Source organism: Ipomoea nil, unplaced genomic scaffold, assembly GCF_001879475.1.
Source record: "Ipomoea nil cultivar Tokyo-kokei standard unplaced genomic scaffold, Asagao_1.1 scaffold1720, whole genome shotgun sequence".
NCBI lineage: Eukaryota > Viridiplantae > Streptophyta > Magnoliopsida > Solanales > Convolvulaceae > Ipomoea > Ipomoea nil.
The window spans coordinates 523,277-536,223 of record NW_017618148.1 but is presented as its reverse complement, the minus strand read 5'-3'; the positions used below and the strand labels follow the sequence as shown (position 1 = coordinate 536,223).

General features: G+C 30.4%; 1 protein-coding gene across 1 annotated transcript; it reads right to left on the bottom strand.

The window, feature by feature from the left end:
* Positions 1 to 4,054: 4,054 nt before the first annotated feature.
* Positions 4,055 to 5,007, bottom strand: LOC109191747. Its single transcript, XM_019342398.1, has 2 exons — positions 4,296 to 5,007; positions 4,055 to 4,158 (listed from the first exon to the last, which is right to left on the bottom strand). The coding sequence occupies exons 1-2, from the start codon at positions 5,005 to 5,007 to the stop codon at positions 4,055 to 4,057; spliced, it is 816 nt and encodes a 271-aa protein (XP_019197943.1).
* Between the last annotated feature and the right edge of the window lie 7,940 nt (positions 5,008 to 12,947).

The window sequence follows — 12,947 nt, the reverse complement described above, 5'->3', positions numbered from 1 at the left end:
TTAATATTATTATGACATTATGACTTATAAATTATCATTATTTCATTTATTTAGATGTGTTATTTGAGTGAACGTTGAAAACAACCTCATTATAATTGTCGAACTACAAGTCTGTCACTATTTTTTTTAATTTTTTTGGTGCCCGCCTAGCCCCGCCTAGAATCCGCCTAGGCGCCGCCTAGACCGCCTAGGCGCTAGGCGCTGCCCGGCCGCCCGACTAGCGCCTAGCGCCTACTGCAACCTTGAATACTCCACACATTATGTATATAAAATACATTATTTGAGTACTGAAAATACATCATTTTATCAATCGTTATATCCTACACCACGGCGCACATAGCACTGTGCGCCGCGCGCCTCCCAAAACGACGTCGTTTTGGGGTAGTGTTGGGAGGCGCGGTAGGAAGTTGCTGAGATTATGTGTATTTGTTCACAACGTTATGTGTATTGGTTCATACAGTTATGTGTATTTTTTATACAATTATGTACATTCTATTTATACAATTATGTACATCCGAATCAGAAAATTTGTGTGTATTATGTTAAGAGTTGATGTGTATTATGTTAAAAGTTTATGTTTATTATGTGTATTATCTTTTAAAAAGAGTATGTATATTTTGTTATATAATTATGTACATTCATGTATAGCATTATGTGTATTCTAGTATAACATTATGTACATTCTTGAACAGCGGATTTTTTTTTTTAAAGAAAAAACTACTGCCATTCACTGGGGCGGGAAATTTCAAAAAAAAAAATAATAATTAAAACGACGTCGTTTTGCATCTGGGCGCATAGTGCAACGCGCGCCGTGGTGTAGGATATAAATTGCCTCATTTTATATACTATCAAATTATGTATATTTAATACACAAATATTATATTTTTAGTATGTTAAAATGTACTTTTTATGGCCCATACAATAGGCCATGATCTATATAATTATTTGCTCTCATTATACAGTCGTTATATCATAGACCGCGGTGCACACATGCACCGCGGTAAAAAACGGCGCCGTTTCTTTAAGTAAAGAAACGACACGCCGTTATAGTTAACGGAGTCCGCTTGTTTGGTGTATTAAACACCAACTGACACTACAGTATATCTAAACCGACACTGCAGTTATATCAAAATGATACTGTAGTTATAGTGAAATGAAACTGCAGTGTATATATAAAATGAAACTGAATAACATTTCACATATTTGAGTGTATATTGTACAATGAAGCTGTAATTATATCAAAATGATCATGTAGTTGTGTTTTAATGAAACTATAGTGTATATAAAATAAAATTAAATAACATTCTCACATATTTGAGTCTATAAATATCGAATGAAACTATAGTTATATCGAAATGAAACTGTAGTTGTATTAAACTGAAACTGCAGTGTATACAAAATGACACTGAATAACAGATTTACTTTTTGCGAAAGGGTGTGAAACGGCGGAAACAAACACCGTTTCTTTTCATTTAACAAAAAGACGCGCGGTGCATGATCGTGGTGCATGATATAATTTGCCTTCATTATAACGGTAGTGTTTTGGGCCATTATTTTCTTGTTCCACGAAATATATAATAAGTTTAACAAACCTTAATCATTTTAAAGTCCAAGTTTATATATGCATGCATATGAAGTTATGAACTTATCATTTCCTTGATTGAACTCTTATGCATCTCATCACACAATTTTTTTGTTATCCCCTCATTTTCAATTCACTAAAACAAATTTTACTATCCAAAAAACTATCATGCTCTAACATAATCATGTAGAGTACAATCGTTACAACTATTGTCACAAGATCGTAATTGAGTCTTGACAATTTAATTCCTTATTTGTTTTAGCCCGACTCTAATTGTATAAATAAAAATTGGTGTTTATTTTTAGAGTGAATTCCATTTTTGGTCCTACTGTTATAGGGGCATTTTCAATTTTAGTCCACCTTAATTTTTTTTGCCACTTTATAACCACTATTATTAAATGTTTTCCACTTTTAGTCCCACCGTTAGTATTCTCATCAAGAGGCCGTGTAATTTAGGGGTATTTAATTTGACATTTCTTCTCATCCAAAACTATGTTTGACTAAAGAAATGAGAACATTAAACCTAAAACCTAAGAAACCTCGCCGGCCCATGTTGGAACGAACGAAACGATGTAGCTTTGGCTTCCCATTCTCGTTGTTCGAAGAGCCATATTCGAATATCGGAGGAGGAGGACGAAGCGCCTGGATTAACAGAGAAGAGACAAACATAAAAAAGACCAAAATACCCTTGGATTATACGGCCTCTTGACAGAAATAATAACGGTGGACTAAAAGTGAAAAACGTTTCAACAGTGGTTGTAAAGTGACAAAAAAAATTAAGGTGGACTAAAATTAAAAACACCCCTATAACAGTAGGACCAAAAATGGAATTCACTCTTATTTTTAGATCACTTTTCATTTTTCTTTCTCTCTAAGCCTCCTAGGTAGAAACACTAAATTTAGGGAAGATCAAGGTAGGAGATCATAATTCAAACTCAAATTTAAGGCTAGAATTATTCCACTTAATGGGTACATTTGCAAGATGATGTGGCAAAATGCCACATCATTTTTAATATTTTTAATTTTTTTTTTATGAACATGGTTTGCAAATTTACAAACCCTGACAAAAGCTGCCACAGTTTTTGTTTTATTTATTTATTTTTTAATATTTTAATATAATTAATAATGTTATTTTAATATATTAGATCCACTTTTGAAAGTTGATTAAATTTGCAGGAATATAGTGTGAATAGTAAATGATTTGTAAATTGGATATTTGTAAGTGTGACTCATTTTTAAAAGTGAGAGATTTGCAGGGATAAGGGTAGCCTAACTACCATTTAAGATTAATTGGTGAGTTAAAATTTTCCGGTCACATTTGGTCGGCTTGACCAAAATTGATAAAAATTACATAATCAAGGTAATAAATTAACAGTTTTGAAAGTCAGGGGTTGCAATTAACACAAGTTCAATAGTTAATGGATCAAAATTGAAATTTACTCTGTTTTAGAATTATGTTATTTTTTAGAATTAATTGTGTTTAGTATGTCATTGTCGTTTTATATTACAAGTATTATTTTAAAAGCTCATATTACTATTTAAAAATAATAATTGTAAATAAAAAAATTTTTAAAAAAAATTAAAAAATGCAACGGAATCGTGACAAAATATAAGTTTTGCGACGAAATATTTTTTGCACTAAATGCAACGAAAAACAATTTCATTGTCAAAATGCGACGGAATCGCGACGAAAAAAATAATATGGCGACATAATATTCGTTTTCAAAATGGCGATGAAATTCGCGTCGGAATAATTTTCGTTGCCAAAATGCAACGGAATCGCAACGGAAAAAGTTCTGTCGCAAATTTGCGATGGCTTATTCTGTCGCCATATTTTGCGATGGAATTATTCCATCGCGTACAAAATACGACAAGCCAATAGACGACGAAATGAATTCCGTCGCAAAATGTAATTCGCGACGGAATTTTGCTATTTCACAAAGGAATTTTTTCGTCACGATTCACAATTGTTCTTGTAGTGTTTGTTTTAGCCCGACTCTAATTATATAAATAAAAATTGATGTTTATTTTTATATCACTTTTCATTTTTCTCTCTCTAAGGCTCCTAGGTATAAACACTATTAGATTTAGGGAAGATCAAGGTAGGAGATCATAATTCAAATTTGGATTTAACTACTTTCAAGTTTATAACATTAAATTGTACTACTTCAAAGCTAAGTCTTTCAATTTCTCTTTTCATTTCAACTAGTATTTGCACTCGTGTGATGCACGGAATGTACTCGTTATAATATATGAATTATAATTTGTTTCATATTCGATAGTGTAAATTTTAACGTTGAATTAAGGTTTGTGTGAATGTTTCGGAATTGAATTAATTAATTGGTCTCATTATCTTTATGTGTAGTAATTTAGCTATAGAAATTTCTGTAACGGAATATATACATAATATGTGGATATGTAACAATTTTGTTATATTGGTGCAAGAAGAATACATAATATAACTGTTGTGAATTACACATTGTTGAAAATCTCTATGTAGACGATATTAGTAGTAGTAACAGAAGTTTGTCCATCCTCGTCTAGATCTAAAACCTTAAGGCCATCAGGATTAGTGACTCGGGAAAAAAGCCACAAACAATTGACCGTGATTAAAGACTGTTTTTTTTCAACAATAAGCGAACGTGAGTTAGTGTTTGACCCTGGCTTTTGTTGATAGTCATTGCATATGCTAGCATCAACGGGAATTGTTTACGCTGTAACTTGAACGGAAATCTCGTATCAGAAAGGGTGAGAGACATTCGTGGTATAAGAACTTTGTTTACTTGCTGCGTTCCATTAACTATTCTTGCTTCGACAATATGATCCGCCAATCTTGTAACGATGAGGCGAGTATCGTTGCAAAGACCAAAAGAGTGGTCTATGTTCTGCAGTAACATAACATGTGCACCAACCTTTATTGTCAATGAATGATTAGGAAGTCCAGACAATCTCAAGCTATTTAAAAATTCAGGAGTGTGTACTTGTGAGTGATTATCACCATCTGATTCTGCCTTACACAAAGAGTCACAACTTAAATACGTCCGACCTTCTGCAGTGTTCATGTCACACATATACTGATTAATTTGATCAACATCTAAAGTCAGTGAGAGGTTCGCTCGTCCTTCTAGGTGCGACTCTTCTAGCATTCTATATTTCGCGGTTGGGGAGATGCTTTCAACGATAGTTGCAATTGGATCAGGTCCACACTTCAACACAAACCTTGGTGGAATATCGATCTCAAACAAACCATTGTTTACAAACCCTGTAATCCCATCTCCGATATCTGCAATCCATCTTGAGAACCAATCAACCGTCTGTCTATCTTCGTTTGAAGCTAAGCTCTGTAGTCTCAGGTTGTTCGTGAGTCTCAATACGTTGCAATTCCTCCAGAGGTATGAAGAATTAATAGTGGCTCCCACAACCATTGGTCTCGTTGCTTTTGGAATAACTGGAAGAATCTGTCTAAAATCACCGCCCAATACTACTGTCTTTCCACCAAATGTTTTCTAATTTAATCACTACCAGGTATGGTGAATCTCAATATATCCCTCATGGTTTTGTCTAAAGCCTCAAAATAGTATTTGTGTGTCATCTGTGCTTCATCCCATATTATTAATTTGCTCCTGATTATAAGTTCGCAAAGGTCACTACCTTGCGAGATATTGCATGTAGAATCTTCATTCACTGAAAGTGGTATAGCAAATCGAGAATGCGTCGCCCTGCCACCGGCAATAGGAAAGATGCTATTCCACTTGAAGCAACGTTTAGAACAATAAGGATCTCTTCTTTTTTTTTTTTTTTAATTTACTTTTTCATTTTTCGTGAATTAAGGATCTTTTTTTTTTTTTATTTTCCTATTTTACTGCTAGCTTTTTTACTGATTATTATTAGTATTATTAATTAGAACGGAGTAAATTTTTTCCTTTTCTATTATTTGGACGGGAATGCAAGGAAGGATCATTTTGTTTTTAATAATAGTATATATAGACTATAGAAATTATATATATATATATATATATATATATATATATATATATATATATATATATCTTAATAATAAAACATCAATTACATTATATGGTTTTTACATAAAATAGAAAGACATGTTACAGTATATAGACATGTATTAAATAGTAAGATATGCTAAAATAAAAATTACCTAATTAAAAAAAAATGATTTTCTTTCATGCCTCAACACAATCACATATTATTTCCATCTATAATCAAAACCATATTCACCTTTTATTTTTTATTTTTTTTAATTTTTTTTTGAATACTATCACCTTCATTTTCCTAATCATCCATTTTAATTTGTAGGAAATTAGGATACTACTTCAAACCTATTCCCATCCTCTTTGTGTGTTTCCCTGGAAAGACTAATGAACAGGTATTGGTGGGGGCAGTCTGGCAATGAAGGTGGCATTCACTGGCTAGCTTGGGATAGAATGTGCAAGCCGAAGAAGTTTGGTGGAATGGGGTTCAAGTGACTACGTGAGTTTAATTTGGCTTTACTGGGTAAGCAAGGTTGGCGATTACTAACCAATCCCTGTTCCTTGATGTCTCGCGTTTTTAAGGCTCGGTATTTCCTGACAACGTCTTTTTATGAGGCGGTGATTGGGGGAAACCCAAGTTATGTGTGGAGGAGCATTATGGCCAGTCAGGATTTGCTGAAATCTGGATGTAGGCGCAGGATTGGTAATGGTAGATCGACTAAGGTATGGACAATTCCCTGGTTACCGGATGCCCATAACCCATATGTTGAATCTGATCAGGTTTTTGCTAATCAGTCATTGCTAGTCTCGGACTTGATTGATAATAATACGGGGAGGTGGAATGTTGACCTTTTGCACCAGGGGTTTAATCCACGGGATGTGATGTTAATATCTCAGCTACCTGTAAGTTTGGATTATGATGATGTGTGGTATTGGGAAGGGGATTTAAAGGGATGTTACTCGGTCAAGAATGGTTATAATAGATTGAATTTTATAAGCTCACAAGTCTCTCCTGTATGGCAAAACATATGGAAGTTACAGGTTCCTCCGAAGTGGAAAGTGTTTTTATGGCGTGCCCTCTTGAATATTCTGCCCTCACTTGACAATCTGAGAATTAGGAGGGTGGATTTATTGAATATTTGCCCATCATGTGGACTTTATGAAGAATGTCTTTTACATATATTTTGTACGTGCCCGTTTGCCGTTTCTGTCTGGCATTTGTCTCAGATTCAAATCCCCTCTTTTGCCAACAGGAATTTCTTGCAGTGGACTGAAGATTGGCTCGGTAGTGCGTCTCAGATTCACGAAGATGTCCGTGGCCGTATCTGTGGTGTCCTTCATGCAATTTGGACAGCTAGAAACACGGCGGTGTGGGATGGGTCTTTGCCGACGCCATCCGCTCTTCTCCGGCGTTTCTCGGCTGCGTGGACTGCATGGTCTGACTGCGAACAACGGCGCCAACAAGCATGCTGCCGGACTGCTACGCTGCAACCGGCACTGGCTGCTATGCCACCACAGGCCCCCCCGCCTTATCACTGCTATGTCGATGCAGGTTTTCACGGTGATAACCATGCGGCAGCGTTTGGCTTCTTTGTTGTGGATAGCGGCTTCTCATATGTGGTGGCAGCCAACGGCCCTCTTTTGTGTCCGCATGATCCCCCGTTAGCGGAGGCAATGGCGCTTCGCGAAGCACTCTCTTGGTTGAAAGACAATGGATTATCAGGTGGAAGGCTTTACACGGATTCATCGGTTTTGGTCTCAGGATTAAAGTGTGCCAGTTCATTTCGTAATTATTTTGGTTTTGTTTTATTATCTTGCAATCGTTTAATTAATGCTATGCCCGGAATACTAGTTAGTTTTGTGAATAGGGAGGCTAACCATGTGGCTCATTCCTTATCAAAACACATAACTGCAGTAGCTAGCCGTACTGTTTGGAGGGATGTACCTCCTGCTTTTATTCAACCCTTGGTGGCAAATATAATCTGATGCTTTTGGCTTTCAAAAAAAGGATACTACTTCAAATTGGAAACTACATAGGAGGATTTTATTTTTATTAATAGTATACATTATTATTATTATTATTATTATTATTATTATTATTATTATTATTATTATTATTATTATTATTATTATTATTATTATTATTATTATTATTATTATTATTAAGTTAATTCGAGATCCTTATTATTATTAATTAGTAATTTTTGATAGGATTTTCCTTGTTTACTGGTATTCTTATTATGGCCCCCCTTTTTTATTGGCACAATCTTGCCTTTCCCTTTCCATTTTCAACGAATTGAGGATCCTTTTTTATTTTTTTATTTTAATACTAACTTTTTTACTGATTATTATTAGTATTAATTTATCAGTCAATCCGTTTCCTTTTCTATTTTTAAATTACGGATTCTTTTTTGTTTTTTTTCTTATTTTACTACTAACTTTTTTACTGATTATTATTAGTACTAATTAATCAGTGAATTTTATTTAATTAATCAGTGAATTTCATTTACTAATTTTTTTTTTTTGCACAATCTTACCTTTCCTTTTTCATTTTCTATGAATTAAGTATCTTTTTTTTTTCCTATTTTAATGATTATTATTAATATTAATTAATCAGTGAATTTCGTTTCCTTTTCTATTTTCAGTGAATTACGGATTCTTTTTTATTTTCTTACTAGTATTTGCACCCGTGCGATGCACGGAATTGATTTGTTAAGAATATATGAATTTATATATAATTATTTAAATTAGAACATCAAATATTATATAGTGCAATTAAAGATATGATTTAGATCGTTTATATATTTTGATGATATCATTTCTTGAATTTGTGCAAATAATTGCTAAAATATATGTTCAAAATTATGTTCACAACACTATGATCATAATAGTATAACTATATATTCATAATTATGAACAATTTTGGAACCGTGTTTATCTTGCAAGATGGATACGGTTCCACGACACAATTTGCCCGGTCAATAGTACTAAAAAAAAAAATTAAGAGACTTTAAACTTTTCATTTGTAAAAAGCCTTTGGACTTCTCAATACTTGCCCAGATTGATGGGAAAGCAATTGTATGGTTATATAGAGGAGATCAAGAGCTCCTATTTCCAAACATTTTCAATGTGGGATCAAAATGATCCCACATCATTTATTAAGGGGGCCACCTTTGTTTTCTTCTTTTTTTTTTTAATTATAAATTTATTTTGTATATAGTTTTGTTTGGATTATTATTATTATTATTATTATTATTATTATTATTATTATTATTATTATTATTATTGTTGTTGTTGTTGTTGTTATTGTTATTATTTTAATTTAATTTTATACTCGAACAATAATATATTTATATTTATTATACTTGAACAATAATATTATCAATTATCAATTATATTATATTATAGAATATAATATCATATATAATATTACCAATTAATAGATTTTATTTAATTTCCATTTGACATTTACTTACCAAATAAGTTTTGAATCTCTATATTCATAATTACATAACTATATGTTCATAATAATGCTCACAACACTATGTTCATAATTATAGAACTATATGTTCATAATTTGAACTATATATTCATAATTCATAATTATGAACAATTTTGGAATCGTGTGTACCTTGCAAGATGGACACAATTCCACAGCATAATTTATTTATCGGGTCAATAGTACTAAAAAAAAAAAAATCTTTGGACTTCTCAATACTTGCCCACATCGATGGGCAAGCAATATAATTATGTTTATAAAAGGAGCATTGCTCTTCTTATATAGAGGAGCTCAAGAGCTCATTCTCTAAACATTTTCAATGTGGATCAAATGATCGAACATCATTTACAAAATGGGAGTCCATGACACCCTTTTGTCTTCTTCTTATTTATTTTAGTTTTAATTTTATTTTGTATATCATTTTGTTTGGATTACTATTATTATATTATAAAGCCAAAATTTTAACAAATTCATCATTTTAACATTTTAACTTTAATCAAAACCCCCCAAAAATTATATAGTAACTCAGTAATTTGCTCCAAATGGCTAAAAACTAATACAACATATACAGTTTGTGTTAATCTTTCACAACCTCCATTAATAATAAATAAATAAATAAATAAATATAAACTAAAATAAAAAAGAGACAAAGTTGAGGCTTCTTAAATAAGAACCTTTTGACATCTCAATACTTGCCCAAATTGATGGGCAAGAAATTATGTTTGTAAGGGGATCATTGATCCTCTTATATAGAGGATCGGAGCTCTCTCTTTTCAAACATTTTCAATGTGGAATAAAAATGATCTCAAAATCATTTACAAAGGGAGCCCATGACTCCCTTTTTTTTTTTTTTTCTTTTTTTGTTTGTTTGTTTGTTTGTTTGTTTGTTTTTAATTTTAATTTTATATTGTATATAATTTTGTTTGGATTATTATTATTGTTGTTGTTGTTGTTGTTATTGTAATTTGATTATTTGACAAATTCATCTGTTTAACATTTTATATTTTATAAAAACACCAAAAATATTATTTAATAACTTAACAATTTGCTCGAAACTGCTAAAAACTAAAACAACTCATATACATTTTTGGTTAATCTTTCCCCAACCCCCTAATAAATTAAAAAAAATTAAAAATTAAAAAAAATTAAGATAAGTTTTTTTTTTTTTTTAAAGAGACATTTGACACGTTGGATTTTAATGGGTTGTGGAACCATGTCCACCTTGCAGTTCTATGTTCATAAATACAAAACTATAAGTTCATTATTATAAAGCTATATATTCATAATCTTTGAACTTCATATTCATAATTATTGAACTCTATATTCATAATTACAGAACTCTATGTTCATAGTTATTGAATTATATGTTCATAATTATAAAGATATATATTCATAATTTTTGAACTTCATATTCACAATTATTGAATATCTATATTCATAATTAGATAACTATGTGTTCATAATTATGTTCACAACACTATGTTCATAATTATAGAACTATATGTTCATAATTTTTGAACTATATATTGATTTTTATTGATTATTATATTCATAATTATGAACTATTTTTGAGCCATGTCTACCTACCTTGCAAGGTGGACACAGTTCCACAGCATAATTTGTCGGGTCAATAGTAGTACTATAAAAAGCCTTTGGACTTCTCAATACTTGCCCACATTGATGGGCAAGCAATTGTATGGTTATATAGAGGAGATCAATAGCTTCTCTTTCCAAACATTTTCAATGTGGGATCAAAATGATCCCACATTATTTACAAAGGGGGCCACCTTTGTTTCTTTTTTTCTTTTTTATTTATTTATTTAATTTTAATTTTATTTTGTATATAGTTTTGTTTGGATTATTACCATTATTATTATTATTATTATTATTAATATTATTGTTGTTGTTATTGTTATTATTGTTATTATTTTAATTTTATCAATTATATTATATTATAGAATATAATACCATATATAATATTACCAATTAATAGATTTTATTTAATTTAATTTCTATTTGACAGGTACTTACCAAATAAGTTTTGAATGTCTATATTCATAATTACATAACTATATGTTCATAATTATGCTCACAACAATATGTTCAATAATTATAGAACTATATGTTCATAATTGTTGAACTATATATTCATAATTCATAATTATGAACAATTTTGGAATCATGTCTACCTTGCAAGGTGGACACAATTCCACAGCATAATTTATCGGGTCAATAGTACTAAAAAAAAAAAAAAAAAATCTTTGGATTTCTCAATACTTGCCCACATTGATGGGCAAGCAATTATGTTTGAAAAATGAGCATTGCTCCTCTTATATAGAGGAGCTCAAGAGCTCATTTTGTAAACATTTTCAATGTGGGATCAAATGATCCAACATCATTTACAAAGGTGAGTCCGTGGCACCCTTTTGTCTTCTTTTATTTATTTTAGTTTTAATTTTATTTTGTATATCGTTTTGTTAGGATTACTATTATTATTATTATTATTATTTTGAATGCTACTAGCTCTATTACAATGTAGTATCTGTTCATATACTTTCTCAACCTACTGAAACACAAAGAGCCAATAACGCCTCCACTGAGGCTTGAAATCACAATCTTCCAAATGGAAGTCCAACCCGGATACCATTAGACCACATAGTATCTGTTATTATTATTTGATTATTGATAAATTCGTCAAAATTTTAACAAATTCGTTATTTTAACATTTTAACTTTAATCAAAACCCCCCAAAAAATTATATAGTAATTCAGTAATTTACTCCAAATGGCTAAAAACTAATACAACACATATATTTTGTGTTAATTTTTCACAACCCCCATTAATAATAAATAAATAAAAACTAAAATAAGAAGACATAGTTGAGGCTTCTTAAATAAGAACCTTTTGACATCTCAATACTTGCCCACATTGATGGGCAAGAAATTATGTTTGTAATTAAATCATTGATCCTCTTATATAGATGAGCTCTCTCTTTTCAAACATCTTCAATGTTGGATAAAAATGATCTCAAAATCATTTACAAATGGATCCTGTGACTCCCTTTTGTTTTTTTTTTCTTGTTTTTTTTTTTTTGTTTTTAATTTTAATTATATTTTGTATATAGTTTTGTTTGGATTATTATTATTATTATTATTATTATTATTATTATTATTATTATTATTATTATTATTATTATTATTATTATTATTATTATTATTATTATTATTATTATTATTATTGTTGTCGTTGTTGTTGTTATTGTAATTTGATTATTTGACAAATTCGTCAAAATTTTAAGAATTCGTCTGTTTAACATTTTATATTTTATCAAAACACCAAAAATATTATTTAATAACTTAACAATTTGCTCGAAACTGCTAAAAACTAAAACAACTCATATACATTTTTGGTTAATATTTCCCAAACCCCCTAATAAATTAAAAAAAAAAAAAGAATTCATTAAGATAAATTTTTTTAAATAAGAGTCATTTGACACGTTGGGTTTTAATAGGTTGTGGAACCGTGTCCACCTTGCAGTTCTATGTTCATAAATACTGAAGTATAAGTTCATTATTATAAAGTTATATATTCATAATCTTCGAACTTCATATTCATAATTATTGAACTCTATATTCATAATTACAGAACTCTATGTTCATAGTTATTGAATTATATGTTCATAATTATAAAGATATATATTCATAATTTTTGAACTCCATATTCACAATTATTGAATCTCTATATTCATTCATAATTAGATAATTGTGTTCATAATTATGTTCACAACACTATGTTCATAATTATAGAACTATATGTTCATAATTTTTGAACTATATATTGATTATTATATTCATAATTATAAACCATTTTTGAA

Coding starts and splice junctions, on each gene's coding strand:
- LOC109191747 (XM_019342398.1), bottom strand. CDS start 5,007: ATGGTTGTGGGAGCCACTATTAATTCTTCATACCTCTGGAGGAATTGC. Junction 4,159..4,295: donor ATTTCCGTTCAAGTTACAGC/GTAAACAATTCC, acceptor TTTTTTCCCGAG/TCACTAATCCTGATGGCCTT.